Genomic DNA, 24,300 nt, shown 5'->3' with positions numbered 1-24,300 from the left:
ACAAAATTATTCACCTGCTTTTTAATCTGACTTAATTCCTGTTGACTACGGTCCTTTAATTCTATTTCAGCAGCTAACTTGTTTTGCAATTCCTTTCCTCCTTCATCTTTTTGTGCGAAGTCCATTTGAGTTTTCTGTAACGTATTCTTGGTGGCATTTAATTCCTGTACAGTTTTGCTCATATTGTTTTCTGTCTCCTTCAAAATCGTCGTTAGTCGTGTACGTTCGTTTTCCAGAGAACTTTTAGATTCTTGTAAAGTGTTTATTTTCTGCAAAGCTTCCTCTATTGTGCGCGCCTGTTCCCGCTTTGCGCTCTCCACATGCTTCACATGATCACGCAACTCTTTGTTGCTACTGGAGTATTTGTCTTTCTCAATATTACTGTCAGCCAATTGACGACGGCTATCCGTAAGTTCGTTGCGCAAGCTGTCTATATAAGCCTCACCTGAAAATAATGTTGAAATATTTTCTATTGATACAATTTCAAGTAAAATATGTAAAGCTATCAAGCACTAAAACCTGTTAAATTTAGAACGCGGAATTTTCAAAATGTGTAGAGTTTGCAAATTAGAAGGCGGAGTTTTTGAATATGTAGAATTTGGATGTTACAACGCGCGGTGTAGAAATGGAGTGTAAGAATACAGGATGTATTGTTGAACATACTCATAATTGTCAGATGTGTAAATTTCACATTATTTTTTTAGTTTTTAGTTTTAGTTTTTTTTAGTTTGGATAACACGTGTCAGAAAATTGCGAAAAGTCTATCACAGTATTATAATATAGCGAAAGAAAGAAAACTATTAATAAAAATAAAAGGGGAAAATTATCAAATGTCGAGCGATGTAAAAAATATTGTGAAACTGTAAAGAAGAATATAAAGATGTTTTGTCATTTCGGTCGCGCGTTTGGTGCTTTTTTTAGAGGTTAGGTTTTCAAGATGAAATAAAACGTATATAATTTAATGTTATGGCCAAGAATTTAGCTTTATTATAAAGATAAGGGTTTGCCATTATGTTTTAAAAATGATTTCGGGAAAGTGGCCGCCGCGGCTGGCTCGAATAAATTCCAGCCGAGAGGCCCAATTTTCGACCACTTTTTGCAGCAATTGGGGCCGTATGTCAGCAATAACGCGCCGAATATTCTCTTCCAAGACGTCAATCGTCTCGGGCTTATCTGCGTAGACAAGCGACTTCACATAGCCCCACAAGAAATAGTCCAGCGGTGTTATATCGCACGATCTTGAAGGCCACGCCACAGGTCCACGGCGCGAGATAATGCGCTCACCAAAAGTTTCCTTCAATAAATCGATTGTTGCGTTGGCTGTATGGCATGTAGCGCCGTCTTGTTGGAACCAAAGGTCGTCCACATCAACATCGTCCAATTCAGGCACGAAAAAGTCATTAATCATGGCTCTATAGCGCTCTCCATGGACTGTAACATTATGGCCGGCTTCATTTTTAAAGAAATATGGACCAATGATTTCCTCTGCCCATAGAGCACACCAAACAGTGACTTTTTGAGGATGTAACGGCGTCTCAGCAATGGCTTGTGGATTATGTTCACTCCAAATGCGACAATTTTGCTTATTGACATACCCATTCAACCAAAAGTGAGCTTCATCGCTGAACAAAATTTTCTTCGATGCGTCGCGCGAACCGAACCATTATTTTCGTAATAAATTTGCAAACGTTGTTCAGGTGTAAGTCTATTCATTATGAAATGGCAAACTAAACTGAGCATAAATCAAGTGACAGCTGTCAAAAAGACCATCTACGAAAAAAGTAGTGCCAACTTGAAAACCTAACCTCAAAAAAAACACCCTTTACATAGTATTAAGGCAATGGTTAAGAGAGGCATCAGAGATAGTTTTGAAACAGCCATCGATCGTTCTTCGGAAAGTGAACATGGAGAGCCCAGCGGAGTTAATAACAATAACAAATACGTAATAAAGCCAGAAAGTAAAGATTTTGATTTTGATATGTAAATGGTTTTTTGACATATGTGAAAAAAAGATCCAAGCTGGGCTGGCTGTTATTATGGCTGGGAATGCGTGCAACACCGTAGATCCAAAATGGACGAGCTCTGCGGGTATAAATACGTCACAACTTACTGGGTCCCAGGGCACAAGTGAACTGAGGGAATGAGAGAGTTGGCGAGCTTGCTAAGGCTGCTTGGCTGCTTACTTAGGATGAGTACGTCGAACATATCCCTCATTTTCAGTTTTGAAGACGTAACTAGACGAGGAACTAACTCTGGAACCACAGCCTGTATGGGAAGCCTCGAACTCCCACAGGATTGCCAAAATAATGATACGAACTTGCAACACGAAAACATCCCGCTTTATTCTTTAGTTCTCAAGGAAGGAATGTAAAATATTGGTTGGAGTACTGACGCGGTATTGTCTCACTCCATATCATGTAACTAAAATGGGATTTGTCCACAACGACGCGTGTAACTTATGCGAAGAAGAAGGGGTATGCTTGCCACTGCCCTGCTCTAAGCAGAACTCGTTGCAACTGCCTGGGATCAGTATCTCGGAAGGATATTGCGGACGAAAGTTTAAACTGCTTATTAAAATTCGCCAAGACATGTATCATGTACTACTCGTATATTTAACACGGCTTCAACAATAGTGGTAACACTACGTGGTCTCAAGACCCTTGTGGTCTATGTGAGATCAGAGCCTAAGTCATTGTTAAGTTTCTTTTAAATGTGTTAATTTTTGCTCAGACAAACAGATGAACGTTCGGAAGTACAGACATGTCTAAATCGCCTCCTCCCATCATTCTGAGTAATTTAGTATTGTATATAAGTATAAGTCCATATTAATCTCGATTCCTTTGTGCTGTTGCATACAACCATTATGTAAATAAATAACCCTTGGGCACAAGGGCGCAGGTATTAAAAAAAGGGGTATAAGAATCCGACAAGCATGTTTACGAGTAAAGAATATTCAAAAAAAAAAGTATAATCCATTAGTTAAGGGACGCAACAAAGCACACCAGCACGAATACCTTACCTTCCTTTGCTTTCCTCAGCGCGCTCTGTAATTCCGTATTGAGCCCTTCGACTTTGTCTTCTTTAAGGCGTATATCCATTTTTAACTCTTCAGAAAGTCTATTAAGATTATCTCTCTCTTCTCTCAGACCCGCTAACTGTATTTCCTGCTTTCGTATGCATTCTTCGAGTTTTATTCTGTCGTGAAAATTAAGCTTGATTATTGTATTGGTAAATTCGTAAGTTAAATGCAGATTCTAAATAGAATTATCATTAAAGTCCACTTCCACAAACCCCCATACTTGTTTTCTTCCTCCCTTGTCCGCATGGCAGATATTTCATCCTTCAATTGCGCGATCGCATTTCGTTGTTTTTCGTCGTATGCGTTATGCTCACGTTTCATGCGCTCGAGTCCTTCCTGCTCTGTTTTTAGCTCCCGCATAGTGGCCTCTAACTTTTCCATTACGGCTTGCTTATCTCGGTGAGCTAGTTTTTTAGGTACGTTAAAATTACGAACGAAAGATTTTAATATATGGCAAATAACGGTATTTTTGCCGCAGGTATGCTTACCCATCATCAGCGCTTGCTGCTTTTCATTTTCTGCTCGTATCATTGCCTCCTCATGCTGCTGCACTACACTTTCCAAATGCGCTTGTAATGCTTCTAAGCGTTCTTGTAACTTCTCAATTTCATCATCCTTAGCCGTTTGCAGTGCTTGAAGTGCCTGTGCCATTCGTTTTTCTAGACCTGTTTTGAGTTTATATAACTCATCCGAATGCTTCTTAGCCGCTTCTTCGTTTGCTGCTTTGAGGTTGGAAATTTTTTGATTGAAATCATTCTCAGCTGCGCGTGCAGCGTTCATTAGCTGGGTTTTGGTCTCCTGAGCGCGGCGGTGACACTGTTCCAGCTCTTTGTTTAGACGTGCAACAGTGTTTTTGAGAGACTCTTCACGCACCAGTGCTTCTTGAAGATCACGTTCGAGCTGTTGGCGTTTCTCTTCAGTCGCTTCTAGTTGAGTATTTGTATCGAAAAGTACAGCTTCAAGAGATTCTTTTTCGGTACGCAGTGCCGTGAGCAGTTCCTTTTTGTATGCAATAAATAATTAACGTTTAGTCGATTGAAGTAATATACTATATCTACAGGGTGGTACAAATACCAGTCTCCTCTTTTATTCATAGGTTGTTTTTTGGCTGAAAATTCTCGAAATTTTAACTATTGGTGAATATCAACAGTACTTTTAAAATTTTCAATTGCTCGGTAGTTGAAGGCAAATAACCATTCCTTTACCTTTTCTAAATTTGGGTTGAAGAACACCTTGTGTATGACATACAAATTTGGATTATGTTGCGGAAAACTAAATTTTTCCATATAGGGGTCGGAAAACCCACACCTCATTGTTAAGAAACCATTCTCGGAGTGTGATAGTTAAGCGCTGATTGGGGGCATCACTTTTCCGGAAATACTTTTAGAAAAGTCATTTCGGTAAGTGATTATTAGTTATCTACTACTTAGATGGCCCACAAAACAACCTACGGCAGATTCGATCAACGGATTATTCGCAGATCGCTCTGTGACCTGCGCTTGGCTGAGGCTTCGTAGCCACCGGGCCAGGCAGTCAATAAAGAATATTATTTATCTGTTTTGAAGCGTTTGGGAGATGGTGTACGTCGCAAACGGCCGGAAATGTGAGCAATCAATTCTTGGATTTTGCATGATGATAACGCGCCATCGCACCGAGCCCAAATTGTGCTGGATTATTTGACCAAACACCAAGGAAATACCATGGTGAAAGCACCGTATTCATCTGATATGGCCCCGTGCGACTTCTTTTTGTTTTCAGTCGATAGGGGAGATCAAAGAGAATGCGACGAAGGAGCTGAAGGCCATCCCTTCGTCGGCCTACCAGGGGTGCATGGAGGACTGGGTTAAACGTTGGCACATGTGTGTTGCTTCAGACGGGTCATATTTTGAAGGAGATAAAATACATTTGCCTGAAATTTAACTCTGTTTTGTTTTATTTAAACGTTCCTGGTACTTTCTGATCATAAGTATAGACAATACTTCTTACTTATATGATCTGGCTTTTGCAGACTACACAGAATTTGTACACTTAAATAAGCAACTAACCTGCAGACGATGAGTTTCCTTCTCGTGCAAATCTATTACAACCTGTTTCTCCTCCACATCCTTAACCATTTCTTCCAAATTCCTATTCAATCGATTATTTGTTTCGGCAGTTTGCTCCAACTTTTGACGTGTACGCATAAGTTCTTCGTTGAGCGACTCCTTTTTGCGGCATAAGGCTGTAAGTTGGTTATGTATATCACTGCGATCTCGCGTAACACAAGCCAGGTCTTGTAGAATCTTTTCTTTCTCCAATTGTGTACATTTGAGTTTTTCGCTATATGACAAACTATCCGTTTCCAACTCCAAGCGTGCCTTTTCAACACCACTTAACTCCTTGCGCACTGTTGCTATCTCCTTTTGAAGTTCACCTACTTCTGTTTTCAGTTTATTGCGTTCCTCCTGTGCTTGAACGAAACCACTTTGCATTGTCTTCAATTCGTCCGATGTGGAGGTGTTACTATTCGACACTTTGTCCAACTTCTCTTGTAGATCACACTTCTCTAAGAGCAACTTATCTAAGTCATACTCCAAATCAGATTTTTGTTTTTCGATTAAATTAATGATATTCTCGGATTCGATGCGTTGCTGCTCAAGCAGATCGCGACTGAGGCTTACGCTATTCAATTCTTCGCGCAATGATATTGTTTCCTCACGTAGGCGGCTACCTCGGTCTTCTTCAGATCTGAATGAATATTTTCACCACAAATTGCTATAAAATATTAAAAAACAAAAACGTGAAGAGCTCACCTTAGATTCATTTCAATTATATTTTTATCCTTAAGCATTCGTTGAATTTCCAGTTCCACAGCTTTTTTATCATCTTCAAGTAAGTCAATTTTCTTCTGGAGCTTTCCATGTTTTAGCTGTAACTTTTCAAAATCTGCGCTAAGATTTTCAAACTGAAAATATATGGTAAGTTCGAAAAATATTAATCAGTATCTGTATATGCAAATGTCATCGATGTTTAGCTGATTCATTTTTGGAAACAAAAATTGAGTCATCATGGCTCGATAGCGCTCGCCATTCACCATAACGGCAGCTCCTTCTTCATTTCGAAAGATATAAGGACCGATGATGCCGCCAGTGCTCTACGAACTTCGCGAACAAATTTATTTTTTTTTTTTAAATTCCCACAATTTCGAAGCGTTCTACTGGCGTTAAACGATTCATGATGACTTGCCAAACCTAATTGAACAGAAATGTCAACACAGTTTGCCATTTTCAGCTGCCAAACCATAATTATTGATATCGATAATTCGCATACAGCTAAAAAAACACGCGATATATTGCAACATGTATGTACAAGGTCATGCAATTGACCTGCCAACTTTTCAGAAAGCTTCATTTTCTATGTTGAATTGAAATGTTTTGAATAAAAAATGGCCTAGTTTTTCAAGTAAATTTTTAACTTTCTATATGGCTCGGAATCTTCCTCTTTTTGCGAAGAGCATCGATTTCCATTTAATGAATTCGAGCAGGTTTTTTATCCATAAGCGCTCGAAAGGAAGTATAAAATGGTTATTATTATTATTAGGCTACTGCGCATTGTGACCAAAAGAGATCTATTGTGCAAAGCCTGCTGAGGTACCCTATATTTTAAGACCTTTTAAAAATTTTAGTACATTCTGGTGTTAATTGTTCTATAATTTGTGTGAATGCACTTCAATACTCCCAATGGAATGAAATAATGTGTTCGGAATTTTCAGTGTCTATTTCACAAAATAGGCAGACGATGGTTTCAGAGAAACCAATTTTGTTTAAGTGATATTTCAGGTTACAGTGACCTGTAAAGTAACCAGTTAAAAGTCATAAGTATACTCTGCTGAGCGAAAGTAGCTTATCAGAAATTCTTCTGTCCGGCGTTAGAAATGGTTTACTTGTCACTGACCGATAGAATTGCGCCAGTGTTCAACGAATATCTTCTGATCCTACTTTCTGAGAAACCCGTTAATGTGGCCTTTTCGAGGTCCACAGAAAGGCTCAGGACCTCTTTTAGCTATATGATCAGCCATTTCATTTGCCTCATATCCATTATGTCCAGGAACCTAACCTACCAGCTAACAATTTGCTACTGTGGCGTTCGCTCCACATCAAAATTTATTTTATGACAGATATTCACAATAAATCTTGACAGCATAATACGAAAACACCAATGAAATGCTTGACCATCTTGGCCGTCCAAAATCAACATAAATCACACGATATTTGCTTAATTTCTTGTTGACCGAAATAATGTCCAAACTTTCGGACGGCTAAACTGCTAAGTAAATTTACTTTTACTCAAAGCTTACTCAGCTTACCATATGACAGCGTAGGTGAAGTTTTTCTTTAGCTTTGCCTTGCCAAAGTTTAATTTGAGTTCATTTTTGAGTATGAATTCCATTTTACCCTCTCTGCGGGTGAATATAGTTCAATGAGGGCCCTTAATTTCGATCGCCAACTTAGGGTTATTCAACACCGACAATTTTGTTATAACCGCTTGTGTGGTGCCAAATATAAAGTATTTTCATTTAGATGTTCAAGGGATCTAGAAAATCCACTTGCAATTTTTCGCTCAGCTAAATCAATATAATATATAATACTTGAATCTATCCCTTAAAATTATCAAAAACCCGCAATCCAATTGCTTCCGTAAGTGGTGAACTATAACTTGTCGCAAGACTAAGAACCGCCAAGTTGCTGTCTGATGTATGAAAGAGCAAGAAATTTTATGTCGCCAGCAGTTCAGTGGAGCTACGGTGTATATTGAAAATCTCAAAAATCTACCCAGATGTGCATCCATAGATTTTTATTTTCAAACGGCGTGATGAGATTACGCGAAAATAAACTTCTTGTGCTTCTTTAACTCTCTCCCATAAAAAACTCCTGTTTCAGACCTTTTGAAAATAATAAGGTGCCGAGGTTCAGGCGGATAATCGACCATATCTTTCATAAGTTTCAGCGTAGATCTGAATAGGTAGGGTCAAGCATACATTCACAGTCTATGTCACTCCTCAAATTCACTTTCTCACTTAATACGGATTTTGGCTTTCCTAACATTATTTTTTATATTTCTTTTATGTGACGATTTGAAGTCAAGACCTTATCTTAAGTATTTGGTTGATGCTGGTCAAAATATATGCACGCACGTAGGGTTGTGGATTTTTGGATTTGGAATTATACATTTTTTTATGTTTTAAGACTTATGCCAAAATATTTTGGAAAAACATCAAGATTTGCATGAGCCATGGTCCATATACCTTCAAAAATCAAGTTTTCTAAAAAGAGAGTTAGTTTTTAAAAACTATTATAGTTTTCCAAAAAATTAGCTTATAGTATATGATAGATAAGTTTAAGTATCAAAGATCTGTATACAAATTTTTTCAACGGAACCAAAACGATGAGATTTTTAAAGGTATTTTGAATATAAATTTTTAATATTAATATCAGTATTTTTCCGAAATATAATAAATCTCATAATTCTAATGGAAAAACAGTACCAATTTTTTGCTTGTGTGAAGAGTAATGCGCAATAATGTACATATTTAAATACATACATAATAAGTACATATGTATATTAGGTTATCCTCCGTTATGTACACTAACTGATGAAATAAAACACTTTTTACCAAAAATTTCAATTATTAAAGGAAATACAGTTGTAGAATTGAAGAACTGTTAAATATGTTAAAAATATATAGAAAAAGTAAAACATACCGCAGAATTCAAATCGAGCCGCCCCTGTTCACTTTGTTGTTTCTGCTGGCGCGTTTCCTCTAGTGTCTTCTGCAGACTTTCTCTCTCTTTCAACAATTCAGATAGCTTCGAATTGCTAGCATCCAATTTTTCAGTAAGCTGTTGCACTTTCGTCGTCAAGAGCACCTTTGTGCCTTCACTTGTTTCAAGTTGTGCTTTAGTATTTCGTAAATTTTCGTTAACATTTTGAAATTTAACTTGCATATCATGCAAAGCCAATTGGTATTTATGTAGTGCGGCTTGAACTGCTGATATGGTGCCTTCGGCGAAAGCTTGCGATGCACGCGCTGAGCTGCGACGCGGCGATTTCGCAGGTACGGTCATGCCAGCGGCAGTGTCACGCGTTAAATGCATGTGCTGCATTGATTCGTTCGCCTCTGCAGCGTCCCCTTCACGATCGGCACTTTCAGCGTCTTGTACAACGGCTTGTGCAATTTCTCTTATAGAATTGTTCAGTCTCTCGATTTCGTCGTTGTAGCGATTGGCCAACATTGCCTGCGACTCAGCTTGAGCACAGCGTTCTTCAAGTTTTTTCAACTGATTCATTAGATCGAGTAGTCGTTGATCCCGTTCTAGGACTTCTTGGCGTGCGCTTTCATACTGCACCTTCAGGGTAGCAAGTTGCGACCTCAAATCGTTATTTTCACGTCTAGATTCGACAAGTTCTTCGTCTGTTGCTCGTTTCGCTTGCTGTAGAACAAATGAAAGGCCACCACAAGAGTTCGATAGATCTTTGGCGACGCTGCCGATTTCTAGGCCCATTTTTCCAACTTCATTTTTCATTGCCGACTGCATATCTTTGAAGGCCCGTTTCACAGCAACAATTTCACGCCACATTTTTAGAAGGCGATTATGCTCGCCATTGTAGTAATCTTTGAAAGCCTAAGGAATATAAAAAATTATGTACAGTATGTGAAGAAAATGTTTTGACATACTAAAATATTCAAGTTATTTGCACTTCTTTAACTAAACCCATAAACATTGTTGGATTTGGAAAGCTTTTCACAAATATTTCATTAACTCAAACAGTTAGAGCATGCAAAAATAAAAATACAAAAACAAAACAATTGCTTCTCTCAGCTGTCAAGAAAGAAAAAGTAGCCGTAACCCCACAGATTTCGACAAGAAATCTTGCTAGTGAGCTTAGAGATGAGTATGGGGCCGAAGGTTTTCATGAAAGAGCCCGCCAAGTTTCGCAAAAGCACAATTCTACTTCACGAGTTGCTCGAAAAAAGTCTTGGCTCTCTACACAGCCTATTGAAAAGATAGCTACCGGGATGATGGGATATTCTGCAATGAGACTAAAATAATGCTGTATCACAGCGAATGACTCAATAGAATGTAGAGGCAGCCATTAAAAACACTAGGAAGGCGGAATACTATACCGACAGTGAATTTTGGCAAATTGTCAGTAATGTTACGGAGATGTTACGGAGAACAATATTTGAATAGTCTGCAATACCATTTGATAAATAGTGCAACACAGTTTGACAACAAACCTCAGTTTAAATTCTACCAGCACAACGATCCAAAACATAAAGCTCAAATGGCCAGAATGTGGTTTCTTTTTAATTGCAGTAAAGTATTGGATATATTATACAATAACAAATTTGTGGGCATATTTAAAGAAAAAAATTACAAAAAACCACTCAGCGTGTCGAGCAGAGCTCAAAAACGTTATTTTAAATGTATGGCACGAGATACCCCGGACCATTGATTCATCCTATGAGAAGTAGATTACAAGGTGTTAAAGATGCCCGGGATAGTCGTACAAAGTTCTGATTCATATTTAATTTTTTAAAACATATAACTTAAAGCTATTAACTGCAAATGTAAAAATATTTTCTTGGTAGCTGTGCTTGAAGTGCATAATGTTTTTGCTTTTAATTTTTAAGTTATTTTTAAACGGAATAGATGTAATTTCTATCATTGGCTTATGAATTATTTATATTAATCAAATAAAACCAAATATTGAAAAAAAGAGGTTGTCTGTAAAGTCGGTTTACTGACGATAGTTTAACGTGATAACGTCATAAGAAAATACTGATTGAATGGTTGCATTTTTCAAAAGAAAATTTTAATTTTATTTGTTTGATAGATATTTTGTATGGATATAGAGAATGAGTTAACATTAACATAACATAATCTACTTTAACATAACATAACATAACATAACATAACATAACATAACATAACATAACATAACATAACATAACATAACATAACATAACATAACATAACATAACATAACATAACATAACATAACATAACATAACATAACATAACATAACATAACATAACATAACATAACATAACATAACATAACATAACATAACATAACATAACATAACATAACATAACATAACATAACATAACATAACATAACATAACATAACATAACATAACGTAACATAACATAACATAACATAACATAACATGACATAACATGCTGTTCAAGCAAGGTAACGACGCATGAGCAAGATAACGACGCATTTTTTGGTGCGTGCAGCCGGCTACATAGAATTATAAGACGTTATCACGTCAAAAAATAATAATAACATTAAAACAACAGATATTATTAACAAACTTGGTTTTATTTTAAATTCTTCAAGTAAATCAAATTAATAATAATCAATAAGAAGGCATATGCAAATACAAATACGTGAATTTATATTATTATATACAGGGTTGGCCATATTAAACTGACTCATGTGATTATTAAAAAAATATGGAAAAAGAAACATTTTTTTGTGTTTCATTGTGAAAAACATTTAATTTAGTTCAAGGAGATTCGTTTACATCACTTTTTGAATATGATATCGCGCAAGTGGTCGCCCTTAGAACGTATTTGGATATGTACAGGGTTGGCCATCTTAAACTGACCCATGTGATTATTAAAAAAATATGGAAAAAGAAACATTTTTTTGTGTTTCATTGTGAAAAACATTTAATTTAGTTCAAGGAGATTCGTTTACATCACTTTTTGAATATGATATCGCGCAAGTGGTCGCCCTTAGCTCGTATAGCGTAATGTGCCCGTTTTTCGGCGTTTTCCATAGTTTTGGCCAGCGTCTCGGCCGATATGGCGGCTATTTCCCGTCGGATATTGGCCTTAAGTGCGCCTAGTGTCTTTGGCTTGTTGACGTAAACCTCAGATTTCAAATTACAGTAAAAAGTTATAGGGTTACTCAATGGGTCAGTTTAATATGGCCAACCCTGTATATGTACATATGCGCATATACATACACATATACGCTCACTTAAGTAGGAGAGAGCAAGATGTCGAACGTTGCCGTTCGTTTGCTTTGTTTGCTTTGTCGTTCGTTCCGCGCTTTCGCTTTCAGTTTATTCAAGGTAACGGCAATGAGCAAGGTAACGACACATGAGCAAGGCAACGGCAATGAGCAAGGTAACACTAATGAGCAAGTTTCGTTGAATTAGTAGATGTTATTGGTATTTGCGCTATTGTGCATGAGTATATTGACATTTACGTAAACATACAAATGTATATTAGGCTGCCCAATATTTTTTCTCATTGACATTTTTTTGGGTTCATAACTTTTTATTGCAACTTGACTTTAGGATGTCTATGCAAACATTTGGGGTAATAAGGAATGTGATGTACAAACAAATATTATTAAGCTTATAATAAACTTTTATTAAACTACGCGGCAAATAACTCTGTCTGAGAAAGTGAGTTTTTCAAGTTACTTTAACCCAATGGAAAAAAAATATATTTGATGCCCATTTTAGTTTTTTTAAGAATCGAAATATCCAATTGTGAAATTTTTAATTTTTAAATAATCGATGTTGCAGTTTTTTTTAATTCAAATTAAACACATTTTAGATGAAATTAAAATTTCTGATTTAGGTCGAATTTTTTTCGAATAATCTTCAGTTTTTGGGTAATGAAACAAGTGCTCTTAGGCTTGTCCAACTTGTCCAACAATAAACCTATCAGAGCGCGTCCCATCTTCGACGAAATCGCCACTTTACGCAATAGTAAATTTCAAATTCAATTCAATTTCTCTATTAGTCATATATCAATTATCTGATATATTTAGTATAGGGGTAGACCCTCTTTAAGAAGGATAACGGCTATTTCTCAAACATCCACTTGCGTTTCGATTTTTTTGAGTGAAATTTATCTTGGAAATTTTGCGCTGAATGTTGTTTTTTGAAACTTCGGTGGTTTCTAATTTGTCTACATAATTTCTATTTTTGAGATGACACAGCCGAAAACAGACAAATAAGTTAAATCTGGTCTGCTTGGTGGTCAATTGGCCAAATTGCTGCAGCATATCGTCAAACTACAATATTACTCCCGGGTATTTCGTTTGCATAAAATGTATTATTTTCTTGACTGAGTGGCATATCATAAATACCAGTTTATTGTAATCACATATTCGTTGCCTATAAGGGCACTTCCAACTGCGTTTGATCTTCTTCAATGCATTTCCTATTGAACAGCTGGGCTAAAATCTTTGCGTTAACTTTTTTATTTCCCAAACCAAAAATATTCACAATTTTACGAAATGTAGTTTTCACTTTCGTTCTATTGTCATTTCCGTAGTGGATTTAAATTATTTTTTTACGAAATTTATGCAAAATCGAACTAATTGAGTGAATCGAAATAAAAATTATTGTACAAATTCGAACAATTTCAAATTTTTTTGTAAACATCTGACAAAAGCGATGCAATTGGCATACGACGGCTGTCAAAATAAAATGCTGATAAAAAGAACATTAAACTTGCGTGAAAGAAATTGAAAATGTGGTGAATAAGGCAGATAGATAAACACTAAAAAATTCTGCTACATACATTTTTTTAGACTCTTGACGAAGCAAAAAACAACTAATGCCAACAAAGGCCATGGCAATACTGAGTTGTTAACAAGAGCAAGAGATGCTGCATTTGAAAGTTGCCAATCGCTGCCTACCGTTCTGGTACCATTTGCATAAAGATAATTTCAACTGTGTTAATAATACAGTAGAAATAAAACGATAACACAATGAGAACTCTTTACTTAATCTACGAATGGGGGGGCCTACTTTTTTATGCCGTATCCAAAAGGCAGATGGTTTTTTATATACGAAGGAAATGTATTGCCGGAGCGTATGAGAAATTCTACTTCCAAGACGCGACTAACGATCATTTGATATCACCTCAGTATCGATGCTTTCACTTGTTTCTGGTATCGAGTACTGAATTAAAGTCTTTAGTGTTCCCTATAATCAAGTATCAAACAAAATATAAATTAGAAAGATCAACAAATGTTGTTTTAATTTTTACTATTGAATGAATATTTTTTTTATAATTTGTTTGGAAAAAATTAACATTGTTATATTTAGAATAACCTATTAAGCAAAAAAATTATCCTCATTAGCTGATTTGTAAAAAAAAAAACAAAAAAATCCCTTACATGTTTTCTTATAGGCGGTTTTTTCTGTGCAATTATATCTCCTTCTTTCGAGGAAACTATTTCGCACGGGGGCAGACCCTCTTCAGGCTGCAAGTTTATTGGAGTAAAATTTTTCGAAATTTTTGCAAGCGGAAGATATTAGAGGCATTGCAAAGTCAATTTCAATTACACGCAGAAGTTACTAATAAAGTTAACAGGGGGAAAATAACGGCAAATTGAAATTCACTTGGTCTACTGTGACGAGATCGAATTGATTTATTTTATAATTTGTTTATTTACGATGAATGATAGTTATGATAGCGTTGCCGTATGGAAAATACTGCAAACAGGTATCGAAACCCAGTGCCAAACACGATGAAAGCATCGCATAAACAAACTATTTTCTTCAAAAGAAAAGCATCGAGTATTTACGAATACAGGTATCGAGGAATCACTAGGTTCGACTACCAAGGGGATCAGGTTAAAACATACTTTACAATATACATTTTTTCTACTTATAAATCCATTTTTTATATGCTGTTGCCTTTTTACAACTCTGATACATTGCGAAGCATAATTCGCAGTGCAAGCTGTAATTTCTTCTTTGGAGAATAACTGGCAATATTCTAATTACTACGTCACGCATACCTGCTCCTCTTCTTTATATTCGTCCTCCTTAATAAGTAATTCATCTCGTAAATTGGAAAAATCATTAGTTAACTTCTGTAGATCGTTAGTTATGGCCTCATTCGTTCGATTCGATTCTTCCAATTGCTGTCGCAGCGTATTATTCTGCGCAATGAGTTGTTCACATTTGCTGTGCTCATCCTCGAGCTTACGGCACAGTTCACCACTATCTTCATGCACAATGAAATCCCGTGCACAAGTCAATGGTGGTGAGTCCAACGAAGATGAGCAAGGCAGGCTTGATTGACCCAATGCCATTGAGGTTGAACACTAAAATGATAAAGTAATAATTTATTTGAAACTCCTAAATACTCGCATTATACCTTAATACAATGCATACAACCATTAGTAATGTACGTATGTATGTGTGTACATTAGGATGCCCACAAAAATTTGAAATAACAATCTCGTATTTGAAAGCTTGTTTAGGGACTAACTCGAAACAAATAAAAAATAGTTTTCGGACCACCCAGTTTTTAATTCTTTTTTTTTTAAATAATGTGTGATCATTTTGACATTTGATACCAAATTTTCGTAAACGATATATGGCATACGCAGTCGAATAGCGGAAGCTTGCGCTGTATTTGGTAGTTAGACATGGTTAGGAGATCTTTATATGTATCCAGGTGTACGAAACTAAGGGTTTTTATGTCAAACGTGAGGTCTGTCCTTCTGTATGGATACGAGGATGAATGGATAGATGGATACAATGTTTCCCTTTGTTTCCCTTAGGAAGCACGGGAAACACTATATATTTATACATATATAGCTTTTGATAAAATTCTAATGTTAACTTTGCTTTTGCTTTGACTGATTTGGTGAACTTTGATGCTCCAAAATTTTTTTTTTCAAGACGCCCTCCATATAAGTTTTCAAATACAGGATGCTCTTTCGATTTTTTTTCGAACGTCCCCAAAGTACATATGCACATATTATTTACGACTAATTTATTTATATAAAACACTTACCATTACTTGACTAGAGGTCGGACCGGTGGTTATCTTCGGGGTGCAAGGTGGTACCGGTGTGTGTTTAATCGATTCATGCATTCGATCTTCCAAGTCGCTACAACGCTGTCGATATTGTTGTATTTTCGATTGCAGGCGACTAACAAGATTGGCTTGATTTTGTTGAGCCTGTTTATAGGAGTCAATTCGCCGTCGATAGTTGTTCGCCTCCTCTGAGAGACGTTGCCTCAAATCATGATTTTGACGTAGTAAGGCAGCCGTTGATGTAGGCTCCCCCGGTGTTGTTGGGCTTAACATTCTAGGCGTTGGTAATGCACCAGTCTCGGCAGATGCAGCAGCTGCGTTAGCACCACAACCGGTTGTTTTATCTGGAGCGTTCGTTCGGTTACGATTCGACTTAGAAAAAGGCAACCGACTTGCAGTCGAAGTTTGCTCAAATGTTGTTGGGCAAGGGGTTTGCTTGAAGTTATCGCGATAAGCCTGCATCTAAAAACCAGAAACATATATATTAATATATAATTAGATAATATTGGTGTGAGCGGTTTAGTTATAATTTTGATAATATATATTAGCTGATAATTTTGAAATTTATTTTTCAATTAACGTTGTTTGGGATATGAAACCGCTTTTCAAAATTTCTGTTACAAAGAAGATTGGGTCATACATAGTTCCTGTCCGATTTCAAATCATAGCACAGCGCTCAGATTTCCGAATTTTTTTTTTGCAATCGTTTTGATGGTTGATTCTACGTAATTGAGGCCTTCTAAATTTAATGGCATGCTGCGTTGGTACCCAGATTGGATCCAGTTTTTAAGATAACGGCATTTGAAATTTTTTTGTGGGTCGCTGAGACACTTCTTTAGAAAAATCGTACATCAAATATGATAAAGTAATTCATGTTGATGCTTTTGGATGCTTTTTGGTTTTTTCCCTTAATTGTTTTTTGCTTCGTGCATTTCAAATCTTAAATGAGTTTTCAAATGAGCTCTAAGCGACCCTAAAGGAAGTTTTCAATTATTGGTATACCGAAAGCTGTAGCAACTCTTTCAAAACACCTAACGCCAATGAATTTAGAAGGGCCCAATTAAATAAAATCTCCTATCAAAAACTTTGAGCTTTGCAAAATCGTATCACAAGTATACAAAGGATAAATTAGTTTGTTTACACTTTCTTGACATAAAAGTGAGGCATGATAAAGTTCGACTGGATTGTCATTTCAACCTTGTTGAGTGTGCTTTGATTTGAGTGAGTGCGCCGCAAAAGATTTGTTACTTGCTAACCTCCCGCATTATTATCGGGCTCTTCTAGATTTTACCATGATAGAAGAAAGACACTTCACTTGGTGTGTCCAATTGCAGCCGGTTAGCACGAGAAAGAAACGACTGGCGCGCTTTGATAAACTCGGACAAAATCTCGTAAGCTGTTATCGCGCCAATCAAGAAGAAGAAGAAATACCCATAAGCCCCACTCAACTTTTAAATGCAGACTTTCTTTGGAGCTGTTATTGTAACTTTTAAATGCAAAATAAAAGTCTCTCTCTCTGGACACAATTTTCTTAGAAATACTACTGCCTTCAAAAAATACCTTTGTTATTTTTTTTGTTTGTTTGTAATTTAACTTACAAATATCATAGTTTCGGTAGTTATTGCTCTTAGTTATAAGTTACTGAAATAGTTTAATATTCCCCACAAAAAACCTTAGCATAGAAATGGGCTAATTTATTTGTATATGTATGTTACTCGTACATACATATGTATATGTGGAAATGGTTGCCTAGGAGTATTTTTCTCGTTTTCTAATTAAATATTACGATTGAACCCCTTTTGGGCACATAGTGTAACCATGGCATAAGCTGGTATGTTCAAATATATTTTTATTGCTTAAATAAATTGATCTAATAACAAAACACAAATGCAACCATGAATGCGTGCAGAATTATGTTTTCTAATAAATATGCTCTGGATGCATAGATTTATACGATTTGCATATCGTTTGCATAAAAGCTACCGTGGCGTGTCACATCGATGAATGATTTATTTGCCACAAGCATGATATTTCATGCATTAATTGTAAGCTCACATTGTGTTTGTAATTTTGTTGTAACAACCAAACTTGGCACATATAAATGCCTACTATCGTATTCGGAACACAAATTCTTTAATATACAGTCACTCACACCTTATTTGATACAGATACGATTTTTTTGTAAACTGTTCTATATTGCATAATATTATTGTATATTTTGCTAAAAAGGAGAAACAAGGTATGCAGATATTTTATTTATTTTGTTTTCTGTTATATATATATATATATATATATATATATAATTGGCGCGTATACCCTTTTTGGGTGTTTGGCCGAGCTCCTCCTCCTATTTGTGGTGTGCGTCTTGATGTTGTTCCACAAATGGAGAGACCTACAGTTTCAAGCCGACTCTGAACGGCAGATATTTTTATGAGGAGCTTTTTCATGGCGGAAATACACTCGGAGGTTTGCCATTGCCTGCCGAGGGGCGACCGCTATTAGAAAACTGTTTTTCTTAATTTTGGTGTTTCTGTTATATCTCAACATAAAATTGTCCATTCATTTCCTTGTAATGCAAGAAACTTCAGCTTTGTTACGGACGTCATATTTGTCTTCAAAACCCACCATAAATTTTCGATGGCGGTGAAATCCGGTGATTGTGCAGAATTTACAACAATGTGGAAACACTTTATATACAAGTATTAACAATGTTTGTATTAGTTGTGACTTGTGCTTAGGGTCGTTATCTTGATAAAAACAAAAGTCATGTTCAACTTGTAATTTTCTAGCGCTTTGAACCAAATTTTCTTGTAGATGTAAATAAACATATGTGTTCACTGTTTCTTCGATAAAAGTCAAATCTCCATTTCCATTTGATGACATACATGCCCAAACCATAACGTTGCCACCGCCGCATCTATAGCAGCTCGCAAATTTTGTGGTTTGAGCTCCATATCGGTCTCGCGCCATATAAAATATCTGCTATTAGGTCCAAATAAGTTTATTCCTACCTCATTTGCTCGGGTACTATTTCATGTTCTATCCTATTCTAATCTTGCCTTCAAACTCTTCGCACAGGACGATAAGGGGTTGCTACGATTTCGCCATTACTAATTACTTCCCACGTCATTGCTATCCAACGTACTTACCCACTAAAGTTAAACAGGAAAAACCCATTTTTTGTAAGCTTAATACCATACAGGATAGACAATTTTTAAGTTTATTTTTTTCCATTTTTTTTTCTTATAATAAATCCAACGAATGCCCTATTTACCCGCAACCGACACAAGGAACGCAGTCCGCTTGATGCACGGATCATTACAAGCAGGGTTTTTTATTGTTAAGCATAGAGATGTAAAACTGTTCAGCTACAGAAAAAATCCTTAGCTAAATGAAAAGTTAGAGATATATCGTCGTCCTTCATTTATTAAGAGAGAATAGTGAAAAACGAGTATGATATGTCAAAAGTGCTAGAGTAAGAGTTAAAGTGTTGCTGTAAGGATCGAAAAGGTTCGTTAAAGTCGTAATTTTTTTTATTTGCTTTAAAACAGAGGCCTAAATACCTTGATACTGGAGCGAGAACATCTAGGTTAATTTTCCCCAGAAGAAATGGGCTGTACGATAAAACTGGCCCGGTGCGCAGTTTGGTGCAGACGTTTGGTGCCGGCTTTGATGCCCAGAGTAAATATGAAATTTGAAATGATAGAAAAATGTTTTTCTTTATTTCTCGCATGAAAAAAATCATCTGATACACCCATGTACCATTCGAAAACCACATAAAACCATTGGTCCCTCCATTTGCAGGATGAGATACGTAACTCGAGAAAGCTTGACCAATGGCACGCGAATATTTGCATAAGTTAGAGAAAGGATCAACATAAACCTCAGATAGATGTCAGGATCCAAAGGATCGTTTCTAGTGTGGCCAAAGGATTGTATTATGCAGAAGGTATCAATCATTCTCCTGATACACTATTTCGTAACATGTAACAATATTTCCCAAGGAGAGAAAAAGACAAAACCGAGATAGTTCTAGAATTCAATTAGCAGTTCTGACTTTGCAGTAAGACGGTGTCCCGTAAGTACATCCACTTATTAGTCTGCCATGAGCCTGGATTGAGTTAGAGGATATTCAATTTTACCTTTAATAGCCAATTGTAAGATTCCTAGCCAACGATTACTTATGAAGTAAGTCTTTTTTGTATATTTATGTGTATAAATTTATATATATATGGTATATATGTATATGTATATATAATTGGCGCATACACCCCTTTTGGGTGTTTGGCCGAGCTCCTCCTCTTAGTTGTGATGTGTTCCACAAATGGAAGAACCTACATCTTCAAGCCGACTCCGAACTACAGATTTTTTTTTATGAGGAGCTTTTTCATGGCGGAAATACACTCGGAGATTTGCCATTGCCTGACGAGGGGCGACCGCTTTGGTCTTTCACCGAGATTCGAACCTACGTTCTCTCTGAAATCCGAATGGTAGTCACGCTCCGACCCATTCGGCTACGGCGGCCGCCTTTTTGTATATTTACCTAACGAAATTAGGTATATTTCGTAGGAATTGACCAGCCAATGTTATTGTTATTCTAACTGTGTACTAAAACCATCAGTTCTCTAACTGGCAGGTGTTACGGTACAAAACTCTTTCATCAAAATTACATATACCATAAAAAGAGAGATGTTGAGGTGAAGATATAAGGAGCATGCGAAAAGATGGTAAGCGATAAAAACGATGGGGCCAACATTAGATAAAGAAGAGACCATCCTTCTAACCTGTGGTACTCTTAACCCGAAAGGTGCAAGTTCGAACCCAAGTTTATGGCCATCAAATATCATGAGAGTGTTTACTTTGTATTCAGCAGCAGCGTTCAATGATTGTTTACTTCAAGAAAACTGCAATTTAAATAAAAAAAAATTTTTGAATACAAGGTTTCGAAATTTCGCTGTAAATATGTAGCACATTTATGTACCATACTTATACATATATGGATATATGTGCCCATAATCATGAAAGTGGTCTAAGTCGTATATTTAATGTTTCGAGATATTTAATGAATTGCATTTGAACATATTAAAAGAAAGTGTATTTTTTATGAATATGACATTTTTTTTTAGTTTCATACGACATTTTCAAAATTAGTAGAATGCCTATAAATGACTTAAAACAATAAAGAACATTTTTAACAATTCGAGTTTTTAAGTTTCTTAAAATGTTCCTGTAAAACAGGAGGATAGTAAACATATAATATCTATATCTTTTACTTCAGAAGGTAGTTTAACATTTCCATATATTTTTGGCCTTTCTCTTTTAGGTTAAAGATCCAAAACGTGCAATTTAGAATCATCTACAAAAGTTTTATAGAAAATTTTATTAAATTCTTCTTTCAAGAATCTTACCCATTGTATTGGTAACCAAGAGACAAATTCGTTGAAATAAAATCCGGCTGCGACTTTCGTTTTATCAAAAATGTATTTCTTATTCTACACTTTTCTATCAATTCATAATAATGCTCAACTCAAAGTCACAGTCATTTGGTAAAGAGGAATGACTCGATACCAAACATTTGTGGTACTGAGCAATTTCCATCCATGTCAATGTTACTTTAATGGTACTGAACTCCGAATGGTAGTCACGCACCAACCCATTCGGCTACGCCAGCCCCCGTTCGGGATACAGACATACTTTTTGCAAATCAAAGGCAATCCATAATATTTCTTGGCATTTTCCTTTGCTTTTTTCTGGTTCTCTGCAAGACAGTTCCTTGCTCGTTCAGCATTTTGTAAATGTACATCATGACTTTCTCTAAAATATAAATTCTCTGCCTCATTATTGCATGCTCTTTCCTAAGTAATAGTCGCATTCCTCGAGGTGATCAATTTAAGCTTCAGAAACAGGCACAAATTAGATGGTACAAGCTTTCAGATAGGCATGGTGCTTAAAAAATTCCTGCAAAACGGTAATCGTTAGGAGGAGTTGGCGAATCGTTATTCTACCCGTCTAGCCTTTTGCGGAGCTTATTCTCCTTATCCACAGTGTGCCTCTTAAAAAAGAATTCATAGAAACAGCGTCTAAAATAACCAATAAAACACAAAACCCCAGCATGACCGGAATTTTGGAACGACTTTGGTGTATGCTTTTCGAACTCTTAATTCGTATTCGAAAAGTTATGTGCCATCACCAGATGTGATGTACTTCATCGATTTTTACAATTTAACTTTTTTCAAAGCACTTTAAAAAAAACTCAACAGAATTTTAGAAGAGCACTCAACGACTGCTATGACTGCATACGAGTTGTGTTCAAAAAGTATCGCGAATTTTGAATTTTCGCAGGTTACGCATATTCGAATTTTGATTTTTTTGTGGCGATATGTTGGTACTCATGTCTCTCACTCATGCCGACGAGTTCGGCCATTTTGAATTTTCCGTTAATTGTTGACAGCTGCTTTGCTTGCACTTGTTTCGGCTCGTCTTCGATTTTTACCTATTCAAAAAGAGGCATCAAAGAACCTGTATCAAATATTGTGTGAAACACGAAAGTGTGCGGATGCATTACGAATGTGTCATACGGAGAAGCTACTTTGCATTCCGAATGTGGCATACGGAGAAGATACTTTGGACCAAAGCAACGTTAATCAGTGGTACAAAATGTTCTCAGAAGGCCAAGAAGATGCGAACGACGAAAAGCGTGCCGGGCGCCCGAGCACTTCAACAACAGTCGAAAAAATTGATGAAGTGAAGAAAATGGTATTGGCCAATCGTCGAATCACAGTTAGAGAAGTTACTGAGGACCTAGACATATCGATTGGCTCGTGCCATTCGATTTTTTTTCAATGATTTGAGCGTGGGAGGGGTCGCCGCAAAATTCGTACCAAAACTGCTCAATTTCGACCAAAAGCAGCATCGCATGAACATTGCTAATGAGATATTGGACTCTGTCCGCGACGACCCAAATTTGGTCCAGAGCGTCATAACTGGTGACGAATCGTGGGTTTATGGTTATGACATGGAAACCAAACTCAATCATCTTATTGGAAGCTGCCGCACGAACCAAGACCGAAAAAAGCGCGCCAAGTTCGGTCGAATATAAAAGTTTTGCTTACCGTTTTCTTCGATTGTAGGGGCGTTGTGCATCATAAGTTCTTGCCACAGGGTAAAACGGTCAATAAGGAATATTACCTGCAAGTTATGCGCAATTTGGGCGAAGCAATCCACCAGAAACGCCCGGATTTGTGGAAGAACAAAAATTGGCTCTTACATCACAATAATGCCCCTTCTCGTTGCTTGTGCGTGACTTTTTGGCCAAAAACAACACACTAATGATGCCACAGCCACCGTATTCCCCAGATCTGGCCCCCTGTGACTTTTTCTTGTTCTCGAAACTGAAGAGGCCCATGAAAGGACGACGCTACGCTACAAATGACGAGATAAAGACGGCATCGAAGGAGGAGCTGAACAAGATAAAAAAAATTATTTTTTGAAGTGCTTCGAAGATTGGAAAAAACGTTGGCACAAGTGCATAATATCTGATGGGGATTACTTTGAAGGGGACAAAATAGAATATTAATATTAAATAAATAATTTTTGAAAAAAACACAAAAATTCGCGATACTTTTTGAACACACCTCGTATAATTAACAAACACAACACAAACATAGTGACAAGCAGCGTTCAAATTTCGCATGGTAACTCAGTACAGTGCGACTGACTCACAGAAACAAAATCATGGAGATAACTTTTCCACGCTTTTTTTAACTTTAAAATTCTTCTTCTTCTTTAAAAACAGGACGAGTTGCTCCTTACCTCTCTTGCTCTCATTTGACGTTAGAGTGTAAGATTATTTCTTAAAATCGCCTCGGGTTTGGCTTCCGGCAGAAAAAATGTACTTATGTCTGCTAAATAATCTAAGATCAAAAAGTATTTGTCGCCAAAAAGAGAGTTAGAAATACATATCTAAACAAAATTTGTATGACTAACATGCAGGCAGAGAGAGTAAGAAGTGGGCGATAATCAATATGGCTAAATTCCCAAGATCACAATAGACTAATTTATTAATTTACACTGAAAAATGTATCGACAATTTCTTCAACTTCTCCTCCAATTCGAGGTTAGCGACTTTTTCCTTACAAATTTTTGCAGTCTCTGATTTTTATAAAAGCTCCCTCAATGCAAAAATTCATTATAACTCTCGCCACATCTACATCTCCGAAGTTGGATTCAAGCTCACAAACCCGAACACAGAAAATCACAATCGATTACGGTAGTTTTTCTGCATCCTGCGATTTTATACCAGAATTAAAAACAAAATCATACGATTCAGCGATTTTTCACACACATACACACATTCTAAC

The 24,300-nt window shown here is 36.5% G+C and overlaps 1 protein-coding gene across 1 annotated transcript in view; it reads right to left on the bottom strand.

Annotated features, from left to right (window-relative positions):
* Window positions 1–24,300, bottom strand: part of LOC129235432 (rootletin) — a 71,380-nt gene that overhangs the window by 7,641 nt on the left and 39,439 nt on the right. Inside the window, exons 2-10 of the mRNA XM_054869266.1 lie at window positions 15,917–16,402; window positions 14,910–15,218; window positions 8,821–9,741; window positions 5,872–6,023; window positions 5,125–5,806; window positions 3,568–4,078; window positions 3,300–3,483; window positions 3,020–3,195; window positions 15–445 (exon numbers count right to left, since the gene is read on the bottom strand). Of these exons, the coding sequence (XP_054725241.1) occupies window positions 15–445; window positions 3,020–3,195; window positions 3,300–3,483; window positions 3,568–4,078; window positions 5,125–5,806; window positions 5,872–6,023; window positions 8,821–9,741; window positions 14,910–15,218; window positions 15,917–16,402 (3,852 nt within the window). The remainder of the gene's footprint in view (window positions 1–14; window positions 446–3,019; window positions 3,196–3,299; window positions 3,484–3,567; window positions 4,079–5,124; window positions 5,807–5,871; window positions 6,024–8,820; window positions 9,742–14,909; window positions 15,219–15,916; window positions 16,403–24,300) is intronic.

This window comes from Anastrepha obliqua, chromosome 1, assembly GCF_027943255.1.
Source record: "Anastrepha obliqua isolate idAnaObli1 chromosome 1, idAnaObli1_1.0, whole genome shotgun sequence".
Classification (NCBI taxonomy): domain Eukaryota; kingdom Metazoa; phylum Arthropoda; class Insecta; order Diptera; family Tephritidae; genus Anastrepha; species Anastrepha obliqua.
Note: the sequence above shows the minus strand (reverse complement) of the source record. Positions and strands in the feature narration are given on the sequence as shown.